Below are 27,945 nucleotides of genomic sequence, written 5' to 3'. Positions count from 1 at the left end.
AAAATTGTCATTAGAAATTGATTTTTGCAATTTGAAAAGTTTTCTAAATTCTTTAAAGTCCTGCTAGGGCCTTGTGTTAGTCCCTGTTAGCATTTCTTTTAGAGTTTAAAAGTTTGTTAAAAGTTTGAATTAGATTCTAGAACTAGTTTTAGTTTCTTAAAAAGTATTCCAACTTTTAGAAGCATAATGTCTAGTACAGATGTGAATGTGGTGGAACTCGACACCACACCTTACCTCCATCTTAAGATGAGGGAGCTAAGGTCACTCTGTAAAATAAAGAAAATAACAATGGGCCCCAGACCTTCCAAACTACAGCTCCAGGAGCTGTTGGCAGAGTTTGCAAAGGCCAACCCCTCTGAGGATGGCAACACAGAGGATGAAGATAGTGACTTGGAGGAAAATTCCCCCCTACCAGTCCTATTTAGGGAGAGCAGGGCCTCTCAAGCCCTGACTCCACAAATAATAGTCAGAGATGCTGGTTCCCTCACAGGAGGGACCAACAACTCTGAAATCACTGAGGATAACTCCAGTGAAGAGGACATCCAGTTAGCCAGGATGGCCAAAAGATTGGCTTTGGAAAGACAGATCCTAGCCATAGAAAGGGAAAGAAAAGAGATGGGCCTAGGACCCATCAATGGTGGCAGCAACATAACTAGGGTCAGAGATTCTCCTGACATGTTGAAAATCCCCAAAGGGATTGTAACAAAATATGAAGATGGTGATGACATCACCAAATGGTTCACAGCTTTTGAGAGGGCTTGTGAAACCAGAAAAGTGAACAAATCTCACTGGGGTGCTCTCCTTTGGGAAATGTTCACAGGAAAGTGTAGGGATAGACTCCTCACACTCTCTAAAAAAGATGCAGAATCTTATGACCTCATGAAGGGTACCCTGATTGAGGGCTTTGGATTCTCCACTGAGGAGTATAGAATTAGATTCAGGGGGGCTCAAAAATCCTCGAGCCAGACCTGGGTTGATTATGTTGACTACTCAGTGAAAACACTGGATGGTTGGGTAACTGGAAATGGAGTGTATGACTATGTTGGGCTTTATAATTTGTTTATGAAAGAACACATTTTAAGTAACTGCTTCAATGAAAAGTTGCATCAGTATCTGGTAGACCTAGGTCCAATTTCTCCCCAAGAATTGGGAAAGAAGGCAGACCACTGGGTCAAGACTAGGGTAACCAAAACTTCCACTGGGGGTGACCAAAAGAAAGGGGTTACAAAGCCTCCCCAGGAGAAAGTGGGTGACACTAGAAACAAAGAAAAAGAGTCCCCTGTAGGCCCCCAAAAACCAGACCAGGTGGGTGGGCCCAGAGACACAACCCAAAACAAAGGTGGGTACCAGGGTAAGAGCTGGGATGCCACTAAGGCATGGTGCCATAACTGTAAACAGACAGGGCACCACACCAAGGACACTTCTTGTCCCAAAAACAAACCCCCTAGCAAAATCCCAGGGGTGACCAGTGTAGCCATTGGGGATGACTCCTCAGATGAGGAGGTCTTCATAGCCTTCAACTGGAAAAAGGGCCCAACAGGTGAGTTGGAGATTCCAGAGGGAAGTAGACACTTCCACCACCTACAGGTGAATGGAATCCCAGCCACTGCCCTGAGAGACACTTGTGCCAGTCACACTATTGTGCATGACAGGCTGGTGTTCTCAAACCAGTACATCCCAGGTGAGATGGCCAGAGTAAGAGTTAGCCCAGACAGGGTCACTAAAAGGCCTGTGGCTTTTGTGCCCATAGAAGTGGGTGGAACTTTTAGCTGGAGAAGGGTGGTAGTCAGTACAGACCTCCCCCTTGATTGTCTCCTTGGAAATGACTACCCAGAGGTTAGTCAGATCCTAAGAGAAGAACTGGTCCAGGGCCAGTCCTCTCCCAAGGAGTCTGGAGTGCCTACCCCTGCAGTAAATGCAAGTAGGCCCCAGAAGAAAAAGAAAAGGAAACAGAGTAGGAAAGGTGGACAACCTTTAGCCAAAGTTCCAGCAAGCCAAGGAGATTCTGCTCCAGTGGGGGAGAACTCCAAAAGTGGCTCTGATAAAATCCAACCTGACCCACAAGAAGTCCTGGCTAGTCAGGCAACTGTTAAGCCTGAGTGGGTGGCTCCTCAGCAAACAGAAGAAAGAGTGGAAGAAGGGTGTTTACTACAAGATGTGGTAACCCCCCACTCTAATACAGCAGACAGGCACCCTGAACCCAAAGAAGCCTGTAACTTAGCCCCTTCCCTTGTAGGTGAAGAGCTAAAGGTGTGGTTCTGGGCACTGACAGCTGTCAGTGGCCTCTGCTGGGTGTTAGCCTTTATGGCTGCACTATCCTTGGCATGGTGGTCTGACCCCATGCCAAATAACAAGTTAGGCCCCCTGACCCTGTTGGTCATGGTGGGGTTACTCCAGCTCTGGGTAACCTCTTTGGGTAAGCTAGGGGTGACCCTGGCTAAGATAAGATTAGCAGAGGTGGATACCTCTGACCTCAAAATAGAGAGAATGGGTAAAGACATAAAAAGCACAGACAAGAGGCAGTTCAGACTAGGTCCTATCACTGTGGAAGTGGGTCAGTTCCCCAGAGGGAATGACCTGAACAGGAGGATGTAAGGCAGAGTAGGCCCTGCAACAAACCAGCCATTTCCTCTACTCTTCCTCGCCTGACAGACTAGGAAGACTCTTCCAGCTTTGGCTGAGTCTCCTGGTCTGTGGGCTGGGGGGGGGAGGGGCTTGTGTAAAGAAATGGCTCCCTGTTGCAGTTACCCCCCACTTTTTGCCTGATACTGATGCTGACTTGACTGAGAAGTGTGCTGGGACCCTGCTAACCAGGCCCCAGCACCAGTGTTCTTTCACCTAAAATGTACCATTGTTTCCACCATTGGCACAACCCTGGCACTTAGGTAAGTCCCTTGTAACTGGTACTTCTAGTACCAAGGGCCCTGATGCCAGGGAAGGTCTCTAAGGGCTGCAGCATGTCTTATGCCACCCTAGAGACCCCTCACTCCGCACAGACACACTGCTTACAAGCCTGTGTGTGCCAGTGAGAACAAAATGAGTACGTCGACATGGCACTCCCCTCAGGGTGCCATGCCAGCCTCTCACTGCCTATGCAAGTATAGGTCAGTCACCCCTCTAGCAGGCCTTACAGCCCTAAGGCAGGGTGCACTATACCATAGGTGAGGGTACCAGTGCCTGAGCACTGTGCCCCTACAGTGTCTAAACAAAACCTTAGACATTGTAAGTGCAGGGTAGCCATAAGAGTATATGGTCTGGGAGTCTGTCAAACACGAACTCCACAGCACCATAATGGCTACACTGAAAACTGGGAAGTTTGGTATCAAACTTCTCAGCACAATAAATGCACACTGATGCCAGTGTACATTTTATTGTAAAATACACAACAGAGGGCACCTTAGAGGTGCCCCCTGAAACTTAACCGACTGTCTGTGTAGGCTGACTAGTTCCAGCAGCCTGCCACACCAGAGACATGTTGCTGGCCCCATGGGGAGAGTGCCTTTGTCACTCTGAGGCCAGTAACAAAGCCTGCACTGGGTGGAGATGCTAACACCTCCCCCAGGCAGGAGCTGTGACACCTGGCGGTGAGCCTCAAAGGCTCACCCCTTTGTCACAGCCCAGCAGGGCACTCCAGCTTAGTGGAGTTGCCCGCCCCCTCCGGCCACGGCCCCCACTTTTGGCGGCAAGGCTGGAGGGAACAAAGAAAGCAACACGGAGGAGTCACTGGCCAGTCAGGACAGCCCCTAAGGTGTCCTGAGCTGAGGTGACTCTGACTTTTAGAAATCCTCCATCTTGCAGATGGAGGATTCCCCCAATAGGGTTAGGATTGTGACCCCCCTCCCCTTGGGAGGAGGCACAAAGAGGGTGTACCCACACTCAGGGCTAGTAGCCATTGGCTACTAACCCCCCAGACCTAAACACGCCCTTAAATTTAGTATTTAAGGGCTACCCTGAACCCTAGAAAATTAGATTCCTGCAACAACAAGAAGAAGGACTGCCCAGCTGAAAACCCCTGCAGAGGAAGACCAGAAGACGACAACTGCCTTGGCTCCAGAAACTCACCGGCCTGTCTCCTGCCTTCCAAAGATCCTGCTCCAGCGACGCCTTCCAAAGGGACCAGCGACCTCGACATCCTCTGAGGACTGCCCCTGCTTCGAAAAGACAAGAAACTCCCGAGGACAGCGGACCTGCTCCAAGAAAGGCTGCAACTTTGTTTCCAGCAGCCTTGAAAGAACCCTGCAAGCTCCCCGCAAGAAGCGTGAGACTTGCAACACTGCACCCGGCGACCCCGACTCGGCTGGTGGAGATCCAATACCTCAGGAGGGACCCCCGGACTACTCTCCGACTGTGAGTACCAAAACCTGTCCCCCCTGAGCCCCCACAGCGCCGCCTGCAGAGGGAATCCCGAGGCTTCCCCTGACCGCGACTCTCTGAAACCTAAGTCCCGACGCCTGGAAAAGACCCTGCACCCGCAGCCCCCAGGACCTGAAGGACCGGACTTTCACTGGAGAAGTGACCCCCAGGAGTCCCTCTCCCTTGCCCAAGTGGAGGTTTCCCCGAGGAAGCCCCCCCTTGCCTGCCTGCAGCGCTGAAGAGATCCGTTGATCTCTCATAGACTAACATTGCGAACCCGACGCTTGTTTCTACACTGCACCCGGCCGCCCCCGCGCTGCTGAGGGTGAAATTTCTGTGTGGGCTTGTGTCCCCCCCCGGTGCCCTACAAAACCCCCCTGGTCTGCCCTCCGAAGACGCGGGTACTTACCTGCAAGCAGACCGGAACCGGGGCACCCCCTTCTCTCCATTCTAGCCTATGCGTTTTGGGCACCACTTTGAACTCTGCACCTGACCGGCCCTGAGCTGCTGGTGTGGTGACTTTGGGGTTGCTCTGAACCCCCAACGGTGGGCTACCTTGGACCAAGAACTGAACCCTGTAAGTGTCTTACTTACCTGGTTAACCTAACAAATACTTACCTCCCCTAGGAACTGTGAAAATTGCACTGTGTCCACTTTTAAAACAGCTATTTGTCAATAACTTGAAAAGTATACATGCAATTTTTATGATTTAAAGTTCCTAAAGTACTTACCTGCAATACCTTTCGAATGAGATATTACATGTAGAATTTGAACCTGTGGTTCTTAAAATAAACTAAGAAAAGATATTTTTCTATAACAAAACCTATTGGCTGGATTTGTCTCTGAGTGTGTGTACCTCATTTATTGTCTATGTGTATGTACAACAAATGCTTAACACTACTCCTTGGATAAGCCTACTGCTCGACCACACTACCACAAAATAGAGCATTAGTATTATCTATTTTTACCACTATTTTACCTCTAAGGGGAACCCTTGGACTCTGTGCATGCTATTCCTTACTTTGAAATAGCACATACAGAGCCAACTTCCTACATTGGTGGATCAGCGGTGGGGTACAAGACTTTGCATTTGCTGGACTACTCAGCCAATACCTGATCACACGACAAATTCCAAAATTGTCATTAGAAATTGATTTTTGCAATTTGAAAAGTTTTCTAAATTCTTTAAAGTCCTGCTAGGGCCTTGTGTTAGTCCCTGTTAGCATTTCTTTTAGAGTTTAAAAGTTTGTTAAAAGTTTGAATTAGATTCTAGAACTAGTTTTAGTTTCTTAAAAAGTATTCCAACTTTTAGAAGCATAATGTCTAGTACAGATGTGAATGTGGTGGAACTCGACACCACACCTTACCTCCATCTTAAGATGAGGGAGCTAAGGTCACTCTGTAAAATAAAGAAAATAACAATGGGCCCCAGACCTTCCAAACTACAGCTCCAGGAGCTGTTGGCAGAGTTTGCAAAGGCCAACCCCTCTGAGGATGGCAACACAGAGGATGAAGATAGTGACTTGGAGGAAAATTCCCCCCTACCAGTCCTATTTAGGGAGAGCAGGGCCTCTCAAGCCCTGACTCCACAAATAATAGTCAGAGATGCTGGTTCCCTCACAGGAGGGACCAACAACTCTGAAATCACTGAGGATAACTCCAGTGAAGAGGACATCCAGTTAGCCAGGATGGCCAAAAGATTGGCTTTGGAAAGACAGATCCTAGCCATAGAAAGGGAAAGAAAAGAGATGGGCCTAGGACCCATCAATGGTGGCAGCAACATAACTAGGGTCAGAGATTCTCCTGACATGTTGAAAATCCCCAAAGGGATTGTAACAAAATATGAAGATGGTGATGACATCACCAAATGGTTCACAGCTTTTGAGAGGGCTTGTGAAACCAGAAAAGTGAACAAATCTCACTGGGGTGCTCTCCTTTGGGAAATGTTCACAGGAAAGTGTAGGGATAGACTCCTCACACTCTCTAAAAAAGATGCAGAATCTTATGACCTCATGAAGGGTACCCTGATTGAGGGCTTTGGATTCTCCACTGAGGAGTATAGAATTAGATTCAGGGGGGCTCAAAAATCCTCGAGCCAGACCTGGGTTGATTATGTTGACTACTCAGTGAAAACACTGGATGGTTGGGTAACTGGAAATGGAGTGTATGACTATGTTGGGCTTTATAATTTGTTTATGAAAGAACACATTTTAAGTAACTGCTTCAATGAAAAGTTGCATCAGTATCTGGTAGACCTAGGTCCAATTTCTCCCCAAGAATTGGGAAAGAAGGCAGACCACTGGGTCAAGACTAGGGTAACCAAAACTTCCACTGGGGGTGACCAAAAGAAAGGGGTTACAAAGCCTCCCCAGGAGAAAGTGGGTGACACTAGAAACAAAGAAAAAGAGTCCCCTGTAGGCCCCCAAAAACCAGACCAGGTGGGTGGGCCCAGAGACACAACCCAAAACAAAGGTGGGTACCAGGGTAAGAGCTGGGATGCCACTAAGGCATGGTGCCATAACTGTAAACAGACAGGGCACCACACCAAGGACACTTCTTGTCCCAAAAACAAACCCCCTAGCAAAATCCCAGGGGTGACCAGTGTAGCCATTGGGGATGACTCCTCAGATGAGGAGGTCTTCATAGCCTTCAACTGGAAAAAGGGCCCAACAGGTGAGTTGGAGATTCCAGAGGGAAGTAGACACTTCCACCACCTACAGGTGAATGGAATCCCAGCCACTGCCCTGAGAGACACTTGTGCCAGTCACACTATTGTGCATGACAGGCTGGTGTTCTCAAACCAGTACATCCCAGGTGAGATGGCCAGAGTAAGAGTTAGCCCAGACAGGGTCACTAAAAGGCCTGTGGCTTTTGTGCCCATAGAAGTGGGTGGAACTTTTAGCTGGAGAAGGGTGGTAGTCAGTACAGACCTCCCCCTTGATTGTCTCCTTGGAAATGACTACCCAGAGGTTAGTCAGATCCTAAGAGAAGAACTGGTCCAGGGCCAGTCCTCTCCCAAGGAGTCTGGAGTGCCTACCCCTGCAGTAAATGCAAGTAGGCCCCAGAAGAAAAAGAAAAGGAAACAGAGTAGGAAAGGTGGACAACCTTTAGCCAAAGTTCCAGCAAGCCAAGGAGATTCTGCTCCAGTGGGGGAGAACTCCAAAAGTGGCTCTGATAAAATCCAACCTGACCCACAAGAAGTCCTGGCTAGTCAGGCAACTGTTAAGCCTGAGTGGGTGGCTCCTCAGCTAACAGAAGAAAGAGTGGAAGAAGGGTGTTTACTACAAGATGTGGTAACCCCCCACTCTAATACAGCAGACAGGCACCCTGAACCCAAAGAAGCCTGTAACTTAGCCCCTTCCCTTGTAGGTGAAGAGCTAAAGGTGTGGTTCTGGGCACTGACAGCTGTCAGTGGCCTCTGCTGGGTGTTAGCCTTTATGGCTGCACTATCCTTGGCATGGTGGTCTGACCCCATGCCAAATAACAAGTTAGGCCCCCTGACCCTGTTGGTCATGGTGGGGTTACTCCAGCTCTGGGTAACCTCTTTGGGTAAGCTAGGGGTGACCCTGGCTAAGATAAGATTAGCAGAGGTGGATACCTCTGACCTCAAAATAGAGAGAATGGGTAAAGACATAAAAAGCACAGACAAGAGGCAGTTCAGACTAGGTCCTATCACTGTGGAAGTGGGTCAGTTCCCCAGAGGGAATGACCTGAACAGGAGGATGTAAGGCAGAGTAGGCCCTGCAACAAACCAGCCATTTCCTCTACTCTTCCTCGCCTGACAGACTAGGAAGACTCTTCCAGCTTTGGCTGAGTCTCCTGGTCTGTGGGCTGGGGGGGGAGGGGCTTGTGTAAAGAAATGGCTCCCTGTTGCAGTTACCCCCCACTTTTTGCCTGATACTGATGCTGACTTGACTGAGAAGTGTGCTGGGACCCTGCTAACCAGGCCCCAGCACCAGTGTTCTTTCACCTAAAATGTACCATTGTTTCCACCATTGGCACAACCCTGGCACTTAGGTAAGTCCCTTGTAACTGGTACTTCTAGTACCAAGGGCCCTGATGCCAGGGAAGGTCTCTAAGGGCTGCAGCATGTCTTATGCCACCCTAGAGACCCCTCACTCCGCACAGACACACTGCTTACAAGCCTGTGTGTGCCAGTGAGAACAAAATGAGTACGTCGACATGGCACTCCCCTCAGGGTGCCATGCCAGCCTCTCACTGCCTATGCAAGTATAGGTCAGTCACCCCTCTAGCAGGCCTTACAGCCCTAAGGCAGGGTGCACTATACCATAGGTGAGGGTACCAGTGCCTGAGCACTGTGCCCCTACAGTGTCTAAACAAAACCTTAGACATTGTAAGTGCAGGGTAGCCATAAGAGTATATGGTCTGGGAGTCTGTCAAACACGAACTCCACAGCACCATAATGGCTACACTGAAAACTGGGAAGTTTGGTATCAAACTTCTCAGCACAATAAATGCACACTGATGCCAGTGTACATTTTATTGTAAAATACACCACAGAGGGCACCTTAGAGGTGCCCCCTGAAACTTAACCGACTGTCTGTGTAGGCTGACTAGTTCCAGCAGCCTGCCACACCAGAGACATGTTGCTGGCCCCATGGGGAGAGTGCCTTTGTCACTCTGAGGCCAGTAACAAAGCCTGCACTGGGTGGAGATGCTAACACCTCCCCCAGGCAGGAGCTGTGACACCTGGCGGTGAGCCTCAAAGGCTCACCCCTTTGTCACAGCCCAGCAGGGCACTCCAGCTTAGTGGAGTTGCCCGCCCCCTCCGGCCACGGCCCCCACTTTTGGCGGCAAGGCTGGAGGGAACAAAGAAAGCAACAAGGAGGAGTCACTGGCCAGTCAGGACAGCCCCTAAGGTGTCCTGAGCTGAGGTGACTCTGACTTTTAGAAATCCTCCATCTTGCAGATGGAGGATTCCCCCAATAGGGTTAGGATTGTGACCCCCCTCCCCTTGGGAGGAGGCACAAAGAGGGTGTACCCACCCTCAGGGCTAGTAGCCATTGGCTACTAACCCCCCAGACCTAAACACGCCCTTAAATTTAGTATTTAAGGGCTACCCTGAACCCTAGAAAATTAGATTCCTGCAACAACAAGAAGAAGGACTGCCCAGCTGAAAACCCCTGCAGAGGAAGACCAGAAGACGACAACTGCCTTGGCTCCAGAAACTCACCGGCCTGTCTCCTGCCTTCCAAAGATCCTGCTCCAGCGACGCCTTCCAAAGGGACCAGCGACCTCGACATCCTCTGAGGACTGCCCCTGCTTCGAAAAGACAAGAAACTCCCGAGGACAGCGGACCTGCTCCAAGAAAGGCTGCAACTTTGTTTCCAGCAGCCTTGAAAGAACCCTGCAAGCTCCCCGCAAGAAGCGTGAGACTTGCAACACTGCACCCGGCGACCCCGACTCGGCTGGTGGAGATCCAATACCTCAGGAGGGACCCCCGGACTACTCTCCGACTGTGAGTACCAAAACCTGTCCCCCCTGAGCCCCCACAGCGCCGCCTGCAGAGGGAATCCCGAGGCTTCCCCTGACCGCGACTCTCTGAAACCTAAGTCCCGACGCCTGGAAAAGACCCTGCACCCGCAGCCCCCAGGACCTGAAGGACCGGACTTTCACTGGAGAAGTGACCCCCAGGAGTCCCTCTCCCTTGCCCAAGTGGAGGTTTCCCCGAGGAAGCCCCCCCTTGCCTGCCTGCAGCGCTGAAGAGATCCGTTGATCTCTCATAGACTAACATTGCGAACCCGACGCTTGTTTCTACACTGCACCCGGCCGCCCCCGCGCTGCTGAGGGTGAAATTTCTGTGTGGGCTTGTGTCCCCCCCGGTGCCCTACAAAACCCCCCTGGTCTGCCCTCCGAAGACGCGGGTACTTACCTGCAAGCAGACCGGAACCGGGGCACCCCCTTCTCTCCATTCTAGCCTATGCGTTTTGGGCACCACTTTGAACTCTGCACCTGACCGGCCCTGAGCTGCTGGTGTGGTGACTTTGGGGTTGCTCTGAACCCCCAACGGTGGGCTACCTTGGACCAAGAACTGAACCCTGTAAGTGTCTTACTTACCTGGTTAACCTAACAAATACTTACCTCCCCTAGGAACTGTGAAAATTGCACTAAGTGTCCACTTTTAAAACAGCTATTTGTCAATAACTTGAAAAGTATACATGCAGTTTTTATGATTTAAAGTTCCTAAAGTGCTTACCTGCAATACCTTTCGAATGAGATATTACATGTAGAATTTGAACCTGTGGTTCTTAAAATAAACTAAGAAAAGAGGGAGTATCTTGGAACTTAGCGAGTGCCTTCTGAATGTCTTTAGGCAGGGCGAAAGCATGTTCAGTTATTTCTGTTGCAGACTGAGTGGGTGCAAGCACTGTAGAGTTACCACCTGGTGGGTATTTTGCAGATGTCAACAGTCATTTGAGCTCAGAGGCCAGTGCCAGCAGATTCAGAATAGCAGGATGGCTTGCCTGGTCAGCTGGCAGCAGTCCAGCGATACGTCATGGAAGAGAAGCTTGCAGTCAGTCACTCTGGCAAGTGCAACAGGGAGCAGACTGATCATTTATGCAGACCCAGGGTGACTCTAGGACTGCGATTGGTCTGGTAACATCGCGGTGCCAGCTGTTACCTTAACTATCCGGGGCACAATGCCTTACAGCTCTTTGTTCAAATGGGGTAAAGCTTTATGAAGTACTGTGAATAGTAGTATCATGAATGATGTCATCAATGAGGTCAATGAGCACAGCACGAGTGGTGTATTATGTGAGGTCATAAGCCGCACATGACTAGGATGCAGTTTATAGTAAGTTCACTAAAGTATAAATAGTAAATGTTTGGGGGGGTTTACATTTTACTTCTTATCTCATTTCAACACCTAGCTAGAATGTTACTTTTATCTTTTTTTCATCAATACCTCAATGTGGTTTTAGTGAAGCTGCTCTAAATTAAGTGTTATCGGGCTACGTTTATTTTTTACTGACATTGCACAAATATTCTATAGTCCTTGAAGAAAGAGTCAATGTGACATTATGGTTCTGAAACAAACCAAAAACGCTGAAAAGGGCCCCCTATGGCTAGCACGGTAAGCATACCTCACTCCAAAGGAGCGGTTTATGGCCAGTGCACGTGACCGACGACAACGCAAATTACACCGGTGAAATGAGTGATGACCTCATTTATCACCTCACCGTTGATACATGCATAGCCATGACCCACCAAACATGATCCTCGGATATGTTACCTTATATTGATTTGTATAGCACACTGATCACCCCAGAGGGCGCCCAGGCACTTGGGCATGCGTGTCATTTTGTGGTCTGTAAGTTGCTTACACAAAGAGACCAGCTTTGATTCTTGCAGAGCTCAAGAAGAGAGGAGCAGGCTCTGTGTTGAGAGGTTGTTCCATGTCTTGGGGCCGATGTAGTAGAATGAGCGACCTTCCAGGTTTGCTTTTGCGGATGAGAGGAGGGAGTGAGAGCGTAGGTGTCTAGTGGGTTGGTGAAAGTATGCGGCTGCTCAGGTATTCTGGTCCTGTGTTGTGTAGGGCTTTGTATGTGTGGGTGGTTGGGCACACGGTCTCCGTGTACCACTCATGCACTGTGCATCGCCGCCAGCCAGGCCCTGCCGCTCATGCAGGGACGTGACCCACCCTGCATGGTCTTCAGATATGTGCCGCCTAGTTGGGCACACGGCCTCCATCTACCACTCATCCACTGTGCAGGGACGTGACCCACCCTGCATGGTCTTCAAGTATGTGCCGCCTAATTGGGCACACGGCCTCCATCTACCACTCATCCACTGTGCAGGGACGTGACCCACCCTGCATGGTCTTCAGATATGTGCCGCCTAGTTGGGCACACGGCCTCCATCTACCACTCATCCACTGTGCAGGGACGTGACCCACCCTGCATGGTCTTCAAGTATGTGCCGCCTAGTTGGGCACACGGCCTCCATCTACCACTCATCCACTGTGCAGGGACGTGACCCACCCTGCATGGTCTTCAGATATGTGCCGGCTAGTTGGGCACACGGCCCCCATGTACCACTCATCCACTGTGCAGGGACGTGACCCACCCTGCATGGTCTTCAGATATGTGCTGCCTAGTTGGGCACACGGCCCCCATGTACAACTCTTCCACTGTGCAGGGACGTGACCCACCCTGCATGGTCTTCAAGTATGTGCCGCCTAGTTGGGCACACGGCCCCCATGTACAACTCTTCCACTGTGCAGGGACGTGACCCACCCTGCATGGTCTTCAAGTATGTGCCGCCTAGTTGGGCACACGGCCTCCATGTACCACTCATCCACTGTGCAGGGACGTGACCAACCCTGCATGGTCTTCAGATATGTGCCGCCTAGTTGGGCACACGGCCTCCATCACCACTCATCCACTGTGCAGGGACGTGACCCACCCTGCATGGTCTTCAGATATGTGCCGGCTAGTTGGGCACACGGCCCCCATGTACCACTCATCCACTGTGCAGGGACGTGACCCACCCTGCATGGTCTTCAGATATGTGCCGCCTAGTTGGGCACACGGCCCCCATGTACCACTCATCCACTGTGCAGGGACGTGACCCACCCTGCATGGTCTTCAGATATGTGCCGCCTAGTTGGGCACACGGCCCCCATGTACCACTCATCCACTGTGCAGGGACGTGACCCACCCTGCATGGTCTTCAAGTATGTGCTGCCTAGTTGGGCACACGGCCTCCATGTACCACTCATCCACTGTGCATCGCCGCCAGCCAGGCCCTGCCCATGCAGGGACATGAACAGGCGGGTGAATTTAAATATATTTAAATCTATTTAATACAGCTAGCGCCATCTGCTGGTCATGGTATGGTCAGTGAGGGCGCTATGGTCCTATAACTTACCCTTAAATACCAGGGCTCACCTACAAGTAGTGAAGTCCCTGCAGCTGCCGTTCAACGCTGTGGCCTGCAGATGGCAGTACCTACCTATTTATAGCACAGCAATGGATTGTTTCTCTAATGAATGGTTTAACAGAATATAAACTCCTTTTTGCCCAAAGATTATAAGCGACGGATCCCAAACTGGCTGCGTTGTACGGTTTTTGCCATCCACCATGGAGCTCCAGGCTGTAGTAAGAGCCCTCGGCTTCAGTACTGTAATATCCGTACTATGTACAGGGGTTCCTTATCCCATATATAATCGGGAGGAGTGGGCCCTTCACAGCCCTGAGCCCCGGTGACACTGCACCTCCTGTACTAATGACAGCTGGCCATGGTGCTGAATATGATTTTTAGGCACACTGACTGTCAACCTACTCAGTGTAGCCCCCTGTAGGGCACTCTAACCCTGAACTCATTCAGATTAGGTCCCTCAGGAGCATGGGGCACACTGGCCCATAACTCACCCAGTGTAAGCCCATCTGGGGCACTCTGACTGATCCATAACTCACTTATGTGGAGAACTCTGACCCATACCTCACTCAGTGTGAGCCTATGTGGAGAACTCTGACCCATACCTCACTCAGTATAAGCCCATGTGGGGTACTCTGACCCATACCTCACTCAGTGTAAGCCCACCTGGGGTACTCTGACCCATACCTCACTCAGTGTAATACCCATGTGGGCACTCTGACCCATACCTCACTCAGTATAACTCCATGTGGGATACTCTGACCCATAACTCACTCAGTGTAAGCCCATCTGGGGCACTCTGACCAAAACCTCACTCAGTATAAGCCCATGTGGGGGTACTCTGACCCATACCTCACTCAGTATAAGCCCATCTGGGGGTACTCTGATCCATACCTCACTCACTGTAATACCCATGTGGGCACTCTGACCCATATCTCCTTCAGTGTAAGCCCATGTGGGGCACTCTGACCCATACCTCACTCAGTTTAATACCCATGTGGGGCACTCTGACCCATACCTCACTCAGTGTAATACCCATGTGGGACACTCTGACCCATACCTCACTCAGTGTAATACCCATGTGGGCACTCTCGCCCATACCTCACTCAGTGTAATACCCATGTGGGCACTCTCGCCCATACCTCACTCAGTGTAATACCCATGTGGGCACTCTGACCCATACCTCACCCAGTGTAAGCCCATCTGGGACAGTTACACCGCTCCTGGGCCACAGCCACGCTGCAGGTTCACCTCTGCACACCACACAGCATGTACTCGTGATGTGAAGTCAGGGCCATGCACATGCATACTTTACACCGCTCCTGGGTCAGGGACACGCTGCAGGTTCACCTCTGCACATGTGGGTGCAGCGTTCACTCTAGATCCAGTCAGGGCCATGCACATGCATACTTTACACCGCTCCTGGGTCAGGGACACGCTGCAGGTTCACCTCTGCACACCACGCAGCATGTACTCGTGATGTGAAGTCAGGGCCATGCACATGCATACTTTACACCGCTCCTGGGTCAGGGACACGCTGCAGGTTCACCTCTGCACATCTGGGTGCAGCGTTCACTCTAGATCCAGTCAGGGCCATGCACATGCATACTTTACACCGCTCCTGGGTCAGGGACACGCTGCAGGTTCACCTCTGCACACCACGCAGCATGTACTCGTGATGTGAAGTCAGGGCCATGCACATGCATACTTTACACCGCTGCTGGGCCACAGCCACGCTGCAGGCTCACCTCTGCACACCACGCAGCATGTACACGGGATGTGAAGTCAGGGCCACGCACATGCATACTTTACACTGCTCCTGGGTCAGGGACACGCTGCAGGTTCACCTCTGCACACCACGCAGCATGTACTCGTGATGTGAAGTCAGGGCCATGCACATGCATACTTTACACCGCTGCTGGGCCACAGCCACGCTGCAGGCTCACCTCTGCACACCACGCAGCATGTACACGGGATGTGAAGTCAGGGCCACGCACATGCATACTTTACACCGCTCCTGGGTCAGGGACACGCTGCAGGTTCACCTCTGCACACCACGCAGCATGTACTCGTGATGTGAAGTCAGGGCCATGCACATGCATACTTTACACCGCTCATGGGTCAGGGACACGCTGCAGGTTCACCTCTGCACACCACGCAGCATGTACTTGTGATGTGAAGTCAGGGCCATGCACATGCATACTTTACACCGCTGCTGGGCCACAGCAATGCTGCAGGTTCACCTCTGCACATCTCACCTCTGCACATCACGCAGCATGTACTCATGATGTAAAGTCAGGGCCATGCACATGCATACTTTACACCGCTGCTGGGCCACAGCCACGCTGCAGGCTCACCTCTGCACACCACGCAGCATGTACACGGGATGTGAAGTCAGGGCCACGCACATGCATACTTTACACCGCTGCTGGGCCACAGCCACGCTGCAGGCTCACCTCTACACACCACGCAGCATGTACACGGGATGTGAAGTCAGGGCCACGCACATGCATACTTTACACCGCTGCTGGGCCACGGCCACGCTGCAGGCTCACCTCTGCACACCACGCAGCATGTACACGGGATGTGAAGTCAGGGCCACGCACATGCATACTTTACACCGCTGCTGGGCCACGGCCACGCTGCAGGCTCACCTCTGCACACCACGCAGCATGTACTCGTGATGTGAAGTCAGGGCCACGCACATGCATACTTTACACCGCTGCTGGGCCACAGCCACGCGGCAGGCTCACCTCTGCACACCACGCAGCATGTACTCATGATGTGAAGTCAGGGCCATGCACATGCATACTTTACACCGCTGCTGGGCCTCAGACATGATGCAGGTTCACCTCTGCACACCACGCAGCATGTACTCGTGATGTGAAGTCAGGGCCATGCACATGCATACTTTACACCGCTGCTGGGCCTCAGACATGATGCAGGTTCACCTCTGCACACCACGCAGCATGTACTCGTGATGTGAAGTCAGGGCCATGCACATGCATACTTTACACCGCTCCTGGGTCAGGGACGCTCTGCAGGTTCACCTCTGCACATCTGGGTGCAGCGTTCACTCTAGATCCAGTCAGGGCCATGTACATGCATACTGTACTGGGCCCCAGACAAAGCAGTCTGGCACTAGGCAAGCTTAGGATAGAAGCCTCATCTGCATGAGTGGATACAGGTCTGACATACTGTAGACTAGCAGCACACGTGCCACCACAACCGGCACTAACTGCAGCCTCTGAGCCGAAGAACATGCAAACCACCACATGGGAGAGCTAACGAAAGCTGCCCTCTTGGCACTGGTGTTGGGTCCTCATGGATTTCACAGGGGGCAGAAGGTGAGGGGCAGCATTTACAGTGAGGAACTTTAGCAGTGGATAGCACACCCACCCGGCTGACATACCTCTCATTGGTGGAGATGTTCAGGTGATGGTGGAAGTCAAGAAGGACCTCTTTGAAGAAGCGCAGGCGTCGCTGCTCCGCTTCCTGGCAAGTTTCGAACACTTGCTCCATGTCTTCCATGTAGCGCGGATTGTAGCGGTTCAGCTCGTCCAGCATCTTCTCATATCGGTCCTTACACTGAGGAGAGATGGTCAGAAACAGGTAAAGACACAGCAAGGCACGTGAGTGAGCATTTCCCTAAAACCCCGGCAGAGCAGAGTAGTTTATATTAAGGACACAAACAGCATTCCCACTACCCTGGTGCACAACACACCGGCCTGCTGAAACAACATGTGTACCCCCCCTGCCACCATGGAACAACACTTGCACTCTTCCTGCAACCATGGAAGCATATACCGGGTCTATCGAAAGAACATCTCACACCCTCCATAAAACCATGGAAGCACACACGGGTATATCGGAAGGACACTGCACCATCGATGCAACTATGGAAACACATTGTCTATCGAAACGACACCCAAACCCTCCTAGAAAACATGGAATCTCATATCGGTCTAACAAAAGGACACTCGCACCCTCCATGGAAGCACCTACTGGTCCATCAAAAGGACACTTGCACCCTCCATGGAAGCACATACCGGGTCTACCGAAAGAACACCTCACACCCTCCCATAAAACCATGGAAGCACACACACCGGTATATCGGAAGGACACTTGCACCGTCCATGGAACTATGGAAACACACATTGTCTATCGAAACGACACCCAAACCCTCCCTGAAACCATGGAAGCACATACTGGTCCACCCAAAGGACATTCAAACCGTCCATGAAACCATGGAAGCACATACTGGTCCACCCAAAGGACATTCAAACCGTCCATGAAACCATGGAAGCATACACCGGTCTATCGAAAGGACACTTGCACTCTCCATGGAAGCACATACTTGTCCTCACTGGTCCCCAAAAGCTAGTGCTTGTGGGGACCAAAGACTCACTCCCTAATTGGTAGAGCGTATCCTTGAATTTCGGGAATAGTGAATCTTGGTTTGTAGATTAGGTTTACCTAGGGAGATGGGTGCACCGGACCGTAAACTCTCCCCATTTCTTGCCCCCTTTGCTTTTTTTGTAATGCAAGTTTGATGAATACAGAAGCCCCAAAGGGTCTGGTAACGCCCGCCGTGGCCGCAAGCCCAGAGGCCACAGAAGGCCCCGCAGTGGCCACATACCTGGAGGGTTCAGCAGCAACCACACTGGCCCACCTCCTGCACTCATCCCAGGTGGCCGCTTCCTGTCTGGCTTAGATCCATCAAGAGAAGAGAAAGTCTGAGCAACCAGGTTAATGATTAAAAACTTCAAACAGAAGGAAAGGAATGTACAGAAAGTGAGGGCGGGAGTTGTGGGGAGACAGGAATGAGGCAGAACTGGACAGATGAGGTCACGCAGAGGACAGTGAGGGTGGGTGGAGCTGGGGAAGCGCAGTGAAGCGGATTGGATAGAGCTGTCCAACTTTGGTGGAGGTAAGACCTTGCCTCTCCATGCAAGACAGTACCCCTGTGCACCGTGTGACTTGCAGTTTCCAAGGCTTGTGTGCAACCTTCCAAGAAGTTTTTCGTGCACAGCACAGTTTAGGCCCCCAGCACTCCATCCTGTGACGCACAGCTTCCTGAGTGGTTCTCTGGCGGCGTGGAATCCCTTTGTGTCGTGCTGCGTGGGCCTCCGTTTGCACCTTCTTTGTCCCCGTGCTGTGGGAATCCTGTGCGCACTGCCTGGTCTTTTGAGGGCTCTCTGAGTTGCTGAGAGCCCTCTCGGTCTCCCCATCCGGGGTTGTGGCCACCAGGTCCCTCCTGGTCCCGGGCAGTGACATTTTCCGCTAACTGCGAGCTTTGGGTATGCCAAGGCTTGTTGGCAGAATCCAACGATGCAAATCAGACTGCAATCATCCATCCGGTGTAGGACATCTTCTGCACCAACCAGGAACTCGCATCTGTCTTCTTGGGTGCATTACTGACTTTGTCTTCTCACCGGTGGTACTTGCACCGTCAGCCCGGTTAGCAGGGGCTCCTGCTCTCCCTGGACTCTTCAGTGCTTCTTGGACTTGCTGCCCTTTTTCCACAGGACTTCAGGTCCAGTAAGACATCATTGGTGTCTTGTAGTCTCTTCGGGTTCTTGCATAATATTCTATCACAACTTCTTGTGTGTTTCAGGAAACTTGCTGTGATTTACTCCTGTTTTCCTGTGCCCTGGGGTGGGGGATTTTACTTACCTTTGGTGTTTTCTTACACTCCCAGTGCCCCTCTACACACTACACTTGCCTAGGTGGGACACAGACTTTCGCATTCCACAATTTTATTATATGGTTTATGTTCCCCTTAGGCCCATTGCAATCTATTGTGATTTTCACTATTTGCACTGTTTTCTGTTTTTACTGTTTTTACAGGAATTTCTGCATTGTAGAGTATATACTGTGGATATTACTTACCTCCTAAGGGAGTATAGTCTCGAAGGTATTTTTGGCATTGTGTCACTAAAAATAAAGTACCTGTCGTTTTTGTAACACTGAGTATTTTCTGTCATGTGTGTGAGTACTGTGTGACTACAGTGGTATTGCAAGAGCTTTGCATGTCTCCTAGATAAGCCTTGGCTGCTCATCCACAGCTACCCCTAGACAGCCTGGCTTCTAGACACTGCCTACATTTCACTAATAAGGGATAACTGGACCTGGTATAAGGTGTAAGTACATTTGGTACCCACTACAAACCAGGCCAGCCTCCTACACAGTAGTGTTGTGAAGATGATTGGGTGGGTCAGTAGTGGAGTGAAGATGATTGGGTGGGGCAGTAGCGGAGTGAGGAGGATTGGCTGGGGCAGTAGTGGAGTGAAGAGGATTGGCTGGGGCAGTAGTGGAGTGAAGAGGATTGGCTGGGGCAGTATTGGGCTGAAGGGGATTGGCTGGGGCAGTAGTGGACTGAAGGGGATTGGCTGGGGCAGTAGTGGACTGAAGGGGATTGGCTGGGGCAGTAGTGGACTGAAGGGGATTGGCTGGGGCAGTAGTGGACTGAAGGGGATTGGCTGGGGCAGTAGTGGACTGAAGGGGATTGGCTGGGGCAGTAGTGGACTGAAGGGGATTGGCTGGGGCAGTAGTGGACTGAAGGGGATTGGCTGGGGCAGTAGTGGACTGAAGGGGATTGGTTAGGTCAGTAGTGGAGTGACGGGGATTGGCTCGGTCAGTAGTGGAGTGACGGGGATTGGCTGGGCCAGTAGTGGAGTGACGGGGATCGGGTGGGGCAGTAGCGGTGTGAAGGGGATTGGTTAAGTCAGTAGTGGAGTGATGGAGATTGGCTGGGTCAGTAGTGGAGTGACTAGGATTGGCTGGGTCAGTAGTGGAGTGAAGAGGATTGGCTGGGTCAGTAGTGGAGTGAAGAGGATTGGCTGGGTCAGTAGTGGAGTGAAGAGGATTGGTTAGATCAGCAGTGGAGTGAAGGGAATTGGGTGGGTCAGTAGTGGAGTGAAGGGAATTGGGTGGGTCAGTAGTGGAGTGAAGGGAATTGGGTGGGTCAGTAGTGGAGTGAAGAGGATTAGGTGGGTCAGTAGTGGAGTGAAGAGGATTAGGTGGGTCAGTAGTGGAGTGAAGGGAATTGGGTGGGTCAGTAGTGGAGTGAAGAGGATTAGGTGGGTCAGTAGTGGAGTGAAGGGGATTGGCTGGGTCAGTAGTGGAGTGAAGGGGATTGGCTGGGTCAGTAGTGGAGTGAAGGGGATTGGCTGGGTCAGTAGTGGAGTGAAGGGGATTGGCTGGGTCAGTAGTGGAGTGAAGGGGATTGGCTGGGTCAGTAGTGGGGTGAAGGGGATTGGTTGGGTCAGTAGTGGAGTGAAGGGGATTGGTTGGGTCAGTAGTGGAGTGAAGGGGATTGGTTGGGTCAGTAGTGGAGTGAAGGGGATTGGTTGGGTCAGTAGTGGAGTGAAGGGGATTGGTTGGGGCAGTAGTAGAGTGAAGGGGATTGGGTGTGGGATGAGGCTCAGTTCAAATCTACAGGTGAAAGGAGTGGAGGATTCTGCCAGTCCTGGGTGGGCCTTGAGAAGTAGGTATCACTGCGAAAGGGCTACAAACCCACCTCGCGTCACAGTTTCACTCACACCTTTTAAACAAGCAAGGGCATTTACACCGTGAGAGTATCCCAACGCTAAAACACTTCTGTACTTCCAGGCACTCCCCGCCATGCCAGCTTCCTGCAGGCAGGCACTCTCCACCATGCCAGCTTCCTGCAGGCACTCCCCGCCATGCCAGCTTCCTGCAGGCACTCCCCGCCATGCCAGCTTCCGGCAGGCAGGCACTCCCCGCCATGCCAGCTTCCTGCAGGCAGGCACTCCCCGCCATGCCAGCTTCCTGCAGGCAGGCACTCCCCGCCATGCCAGCTTCCTGCAGGCAGGCACTCCCCGCCATGCCAGCTTCCTGCAGGCAGGCACTCCCCGCCATGCCAGCTTCCTGCAGGCACTCCCGCCATGCCAGCTTCCTGCAGGCACTCCCCGCCATGCCAGCTTCCAGCAGGCACTCCCCCCCATGCCAGCTTCCAGCAGGCACTCCCCGCCATGCCAGCTTCCTGCAGGCACTCCCCGCCATGCCAGCTTCCTGCAGGCACTCCCCGCAGCACTGTTTTTCCACATGTATATTCTAACATCGCCCTTAGCAGAAACTTATCTGCTCCGGTGTAAAGTGCTCTAAAGTGAGGTGCTATGGGTCACTCGACAGGAAACCTTAAGGAAATAGATGTAATGACCTCTGTTGGGACAGAGCACCTTCTGCATTGCTTAGGAGAGCGTCTCTGCCAAGTGCTGATCTCCTGGAAGTCACTGGACAGTTGTAGAAGGTTTTGTTTTTTTAAATGTTTTACCTCCCTGAATATGACAACCATACACGTCCACTGAGGGTCTCTGTTTACATAGATTGTGACCCTAGAGCTTGGCTGAAGTGGGGGACAATTCATAGAGTGCCCCTATGCCACTGCGAGTATCTACTCCCCTCTCTACCTTGCTGTGGGGAACGGTCAGCGGTGGCAGCATTAATCATCATGCCTGGGTACCAAGGTGATGCCTACGAACTCCCTCATGGGAAGGTCTGTAAACTCTGTACAGACCAGAGCCACGAAGGTCAGGCAGTGTCAGGAGTGAGTGCTGAGAGCGGGCGTGCTCCCTCTGTGAGGATGGACGGGTGAACCACTGTGCTCAATGTTGAGCTGCTATCTGTTCTGCTGGTGTTCCAGCTCCTGCTATGTTACACAGATTTGTAGAGCGCACTATCACCCGGGGAGGGTATCCTGGCACTGGGCAGGTGTGAGTCTAGCCACACCTAGGACCTAGTGACTCTACTCGAAAAGCCGGGTCTTCAGCTCCCAGGACCTACTTATGGCGGCCGCAGACTCTGCACCCGCAGAATGAATATTGGATGCTGTGGGATTCCACACAAGCCTTCCTTAGAGGGATTATGTGGCTACAGGTCGATTTTCTGGCACTGGTTGGCCACACCTTTACCTCATCACTCAAGTGTGAGTAAAAGGGACACGTTTACAGTCTCTGTTAAAGACCAGTACTACCCATTCACACTGTAGGGTGGAGGTACTGATACTGGTTAAAACACTTCTGACTGTTCTCTATAGGAACCACCTATAGCAGGTGAAACCCTCCCCTCCAGCCCCTGTTTTGAGAATGGAAGTGAATGACTGGTTTGCAGCCCTAGAGACAGGGTAGTGGGTTCTGGGGACTCCCTTGCAGGAGCAACCTACAGGGTGTTTGAAGTGAGCCTTACAGGCCCAGTCACTATACTGCAGCCATGCAGGTAAGCATCTGGAAGCAGATATGTGGGAGCCTCTGGGTGGACTTCGTGGGTGACTGAGTCAGTGTGCTTATGTGGGATACTGTGGATACTCCCAGTCTGGAGTGAAAGAGCGTGTGCAGCAGAGTGAGTGAGTGTGCATGAGCGTGAGAGCGCGTTATGTGGGAAACTGTGGGTACCCCCAGTCTGGAGTGGTAGATGTAAACGTGTGCAGTGGAGTGAGTGAGAGTGAGTCTGTACGAGAGTGTGTCAGTTATGTGGAAATGTTTGGAAACCCCAAAGCCTCAGATAACTGGTTCATCGGGTTCGAGAAGTAAGCCTGTGCTGGAGGGAGAGGGAGTGAGAGAGTATGTTAGTTATGTGTGATGACCTGAATATCTCAGTCTCAGGTCCTTGGTGTAAACTCTTGCTGCAGAGTAGGGTGTGTGAGAGACAGTGTGAGTGTCTGGCTGTTAGAGGGGGTTATGTGGGATGCTCTTAATACCCCCCAGTCTCAGGCACCAGTTTCACTGAATGCTAGATGTAAAGTCCTCCTCTAGAGTAGGCAATGCGTGTGTGTATGAGATATATATATACACACACACACACTTTCGTAACCCTAGACTCTAGTACAGAAGGAAACCCTTGTAGCAGAGTAGGACGTGTCGGGATTCCCAGGTCTCTATAGCGTTACATGTTCTGCCTGTATGTGAGGGGGCAATATATTAATGCAACAGACAGAGGTTCATATCAGGACAGGGCCCTGGAGCCCCCACCACAGGGTGGTGAACGTGGACCTTCTGAGGTTCCTGGGTAACCCCACTCCTCTGCAGGACCAGGGAGGACGACGCATTCTGGTTCAGGGAGGTCTAGGGTCCATTACCAACGACATGTAATAAATAGACTTTAGGGCTCTAGAGGATATCTGTGTCCTGGGAGGAACCAAGACCAACATGAAGCCCAAGATGTCACCCAACTGCAGGTCCAAAATCCCCCTGAGCCCTGCCTGAGGGAAAGAGGAGGAATGAACTCCAGGAGGAGGCCTGGCCCTCACTGAGATCAGGGGAGACTGACACCTCCAGACTTAGAAAGGTTCATCAGGACGGCAGACTGGAGGGGTGAGCGCACTTCAGGTCTATTCTGATATTTAATGACTAACACGTTTTTGGATTTCACATCAGAGTTTATAAAAATCTTTGCACAAGGTTTCTTTAAGGCTTGGTGAAAGGTACCACTGTAATACCTTGTATTTTACACATGCCCCTTGCCAGTTGTGTCTTGTTCACTGTGTGACCTCTTTAAACGTGAGGTCGCATGATGTGTGTGTACAAACTACAAATGTCCAGGGTTAATATCTAAAACTGAAGTTCTTACACAGTCTGCTAGCCTAGGGACCCCTTGTCCAGGGAAGGGACCCCTTGTCCAGGGAAGGGACCCCTTGTCCAGGGAAGGGTCCCCTCTGAATACAAGTGTTGCTGAATCTCATAATACAGCGCCTACTCGTGAGTACACATACTGGTGAATGTCCCCAGAGAAGGTGTCCCTTGTGGACAGGCATGCTGAGTTTTACACAGAGTACTTCCTGTACTGAGGAGTTTCCCGACAGAGGGAAGTTCTCGCGAGAGCACACACTGCAGAATCTCACGAGGCAGAGTGCACTTTTAGAGAACACTTGACTTGTATATTCCTTGGTAAGCCTCTGGAAGAGACACGAGAATGATGAAGGAGCCCCCTAGGGAGTCTTACATGAAACCACCTCAGAACCCCCATTTTCTGAACACTTTCCATATTAACCGTATCACAGGGCACAATGCGCCAACACCTCACCCAGAAGGCATTCTAGGAACCAAGCTGGTTTCCTTCAAGTACTGACACATTACATGGTCTCCCCCTCTGCGCCATCCCTTCTGCTTCATGTTGTACCAACATTCTCATAGCTCAGTCTGCATCAGTGCGGAATCACTCCTGGCTAAATCCTCTACCTTGTTGGCAACTCACAGGCCCACTGGCATTTAAACATCAACCCCACCCTCTCCAGTACCTTCTACTGACTACAGAACAGCCCCAACTTGGACCCTCCAGTTTGTTTCATCTTGCATACCTCCAAACTCCCAGTCCTAGCTCCAAGTAACCCCTCACTTTCAAGGTCTTCTCGCTATGCACCCCCATTCTATGGCTAACGTCAATTCCAGAGGCTGCAGGACCTCCTGAGGGACGGAGAGGTAAGTGTCCAAACCCGCAACTTGACCCCGTACACCCTTAACTTCTTGGCCTTCCCTTCATACACTCATCATCTCGTCTCCATCTCATCATCGCCACAGGCTTCACTTCCTGGCCTCACTCTTGGCCCCCACATCTTGGCACCCCAGTCATGTCCTCATTCTGCCCCAATAGTTTCTCAGCCTGTTGGTCACACCCAACCCCTTGCTTACCTTCTCGGCCTCCTCGCTGCAGCGCTCCACGCGGTCCTGCAGTTTGCGCAGTTGTTCCTGGGACACGGAGGCATCTGCCTTGGAGTGGTTCTCACGGGTCACTGCTGTCTTCTCATCCTTCCGGGCCGCGTGGTAGCTTTTCTTCGCAGCCTCCACCTGTTAAAGAGAGGGTGGAGTGAGAAAAGCAGAGGGAAGCGACACCCGGATTGGTGCATCTTACAAGGGCCCTATAGAGACCACCGGAATCCTGCCCCAGGGGCATCTGGAGACCACCAGGGCCTACTAGAGACCACCGGGATCCTGCCCCAGTCCAGTCTCTGGGGCCCCCTGGAGACCACCAGGATCCAGTCTCTGGGGCCCTCTGGAGACCACCAGGGTCCAGCCCCAGGGGCCCCCTGGAGACCACCAGGATCCAGCCCAAGGGGGCCCCCTGGAGACCACCAGGATCCAACCTCTGGGGCCCTATAGAGACCACCGGGATCCAGCCCCAGGGGCCCCCTGGAGACCACCGGGACCCTGCCCCAGGGGCCCCCTGGAGGCCACCGGGACCCTGCCCCAGGGGCCCCCTGGAGGCCACCGGGACCCTGCCCCAGGGGCCCCCTGGAGGCCACCGGGACCCTGCCCCAGGGGCCCCCTGGAGGCCACCGGGACCCTGCCCCAGGGGCCCCCTGGAGGCCACCGGGACCCTGCCCCAGGGGCCCTCTGGAGGCCACCGGGACCCTGCCCCAGGGGCCCTCTGGAGGCCACCGGGACCCTGCCCCAGGGGCCCTCTGGAGACCACCGGGACCCTGCCCCAGGGGCCCTCTGGAGACCACCGGGACCCTGCCCCAGGGGCCCTCTGGAGACCACCGGGACCCTGCCCCAGGGGCCCTCTGGAGACCACCAGGACCCTGCCCCTGGGGCCGTGTGGAGACCACCAGCACCCTGCCCTAAAAAGGGATTAACACTGGTGGGTCCTGCCACGTGTCCCAAGCCCACCTACCACATGACATCTTTGCACGTTCCTGGTGCCCACTAAAGAGAGAGTGAACTGCGGCCCCATGAGTAAATCCATCTACTGAAGCAACAGATGTCTGCGTAGTGTGGGAATCACATTAGTGGATCCTGTCCCACGAGACAGACCTACTCCGGTGACACCAGGATCCTGCGCTGTGAGACCAGACCACTAGAGCGGACAGGAGAGTCCAGCCAGCGAGCGACATCAGAAAGGTTCCTCCACTCCAGCTGTAGCACCTCATGATGTGCAACGCAATAGCTATGGAGAACCCGGGCCACCTTCACGCCCATGCACTTATTGTGTTGCGACCTGCGCGGACGTCTGCCTGGCTTCCAATCCACAAATGTGCTGGGGCCATGTGAAATGTACTGCCCTTGGCCAAGAAACTTATACAAACTGAGCACAGAAGGGAGGTGCACTTCTGGATCATGGGAAGTGTTTCAAGTTTACCAAACATTGGCAAAGACTCTAGGTTTGACGTGTGTATTGTGTGTTGATCAGGCCTGTGTATACCGCACAGACATCAGACCTCTAATACTAACTGAAGTTATGGAGAATAAAGCCGCCTTTGTTTTGTGCAGCAGCTCTTCAGATGCTCGCCAGCACTCAGTCCCTCCTGCTACCAGGCCACCTGCCTACGGATTTCAGATTCACAAAAGTTACTTACGCATTATAACGCAGGAAGAAGGGCACACCTAAACTGACCTGATATGTGATTGACAATATCTGAAGCCAATGGCTGAAGGTTCCAGCACTAAAGAAGCCAATAGCTGAAAGAGGCGAACACCAACGCCCCTTAAACCAGGTGTACAGTCCAGTATTGTCTCCATGAGCGCCACAAGCATCATACATGTCAAACCGAGCCATGACAGTCCTGGATGTGTCTCTGGCTTCGTGCCCCGACCCCTAGAGGGGCTGACAAACTCCACCTCTGGAGAGCAGTATTTTCGTGCATTGTCCGGGCTTCTAGGAGCCTCTAGGCGCTGGTGGACAGCTAGGGATTAGCTGCCCTCTGCACAGACTGTGCCAGTCAGGGACGCCTGCCACACGTGTGCTGCAGGGACCAGCCTGGAGCACAGCCTGCCTCAGGACTGCACCTGTTTGCAGAAGAGAGGACCTGATGCCCAGAAGACCTGCAGGGGCCGGATAACCTTTCTGTGACACACTTAGTCCGAGCTTATACCTCCAGGCGCTAGCCTGCACTACTCACGAGGCAGCCAAGTGTCTAAAGGGAGTAACTTGGCCATGTCTATCTGGGGGGCACCAGTACAGGAGCCCTGGGACACCATCGATAAGCTAGAGCACCTGCCCTTTAACTACCTCAGCACCCCAAGAAAAGGCCCCTCATGATCTACATTGATACATGCATGCACGTCACGGGTCAGTGGCTTCCCATGTAACTGGCATGTGTTGGCCTTCCTTGAGTTTCCTGCGCTTGGGACAGAATAGCAGAGAATAAAGCAGAGGAAGGAAACCCCAACCAGAAGGATGAAGGTAGACTGTGGCCCCTTTATCCTCCGAGGCGGAGTGTGAACTGGCCCCACACTCTCAGCTCTTACACCCATGAGGCCCAGGTGCCACCTGTCTGGGCACCAGGGTGGCACCTCCTGCAGTCCCCGATCCCAACACGGTGTCAGACCTTACAGTCTCGAGAGATGCCTCATCAGCATCTCTCCTCGCTTGTCCCCCCAAACCTTCAATGTAAACTTCAACCTTTTGAGTCTCCAACGAGGGTGAGACTGAGGGGACACCGACAGCCTCCAAAGGAGGGAGTGTGGAGAGGTGCGCCCTCAAGGAACGCACCCCCTGCCTGCGCTGTGCACAAACCGTGCACGATTAGCACGTATTGTGCATGTTTAGTTGTATTGTTGAATGCCTAAGTTTCTGGTATTTCATCCTTAAATATTTCGAATAGCGCCTAGAAGCTAGGATATGCCCTGGCATGCCTGAAATAGACCTTAAACTTCGATGCTCGTGGACTGCTGGGGCTAGCGTGGTCCTAAAGAGGTGTGAAGCTGAGGGGCTTGGCGAGGACGTGGGCTCAAG

General features: G+C 52.2%; 1 protein-coding gene across 5 annotated transcripts in view; it reads right to left on the bottom strand.

The window, feature by feature from the left end:
- Positions 1-27,945, bottom strand: part of PACSIN3 (protein kinase C and casein kinase substrate in neurons 3) — a 249,608-nt gene that overhangs the window by 62,403 nt on the left and 159,260 nt on the right. For all 5 annotated transcript variants that reach the window (XM_069221670.1, XM_069221668.1, XM_069221672.1 and 2 more), the window contains 2 exons: positions 24,903-25,058; positions 16,667-16,842 (listed from right to left, as the gene is read on the bottom strand). In XM_069221670.1, coding sequence (XP_069077771.1) covers positions 16,667-16,842; positions 24,903-25,058 — 332 coding nt within the window. The remainder of the gene's footprint in view (positions 1-16,666; positions 16,843-24,902; positions 25,059-27,945) is intronic.

This window comes from Pleurodeles waltl, chromosome 3_1 (genome assembly GCF_031143425.1).
Source record: "Pleurodeles waltl isolate 20211129_DDA chromosome 3_1, aPleWal1.hap1.20221129, whole genome shotgun sequence".
In the NCBI taxonomy this organism is placed as follows: Eukaryota; Metazoa; Chordata; class Amphibia; order Caudata; family Salamandridae; genus Pleurodeles; species Pleurodeles waltl.
The sequence above is the reverse complement of the archived record's forward strand: the minus strand, read 5'-3'. Positions and strand labels throughout refer to the sequence as shown.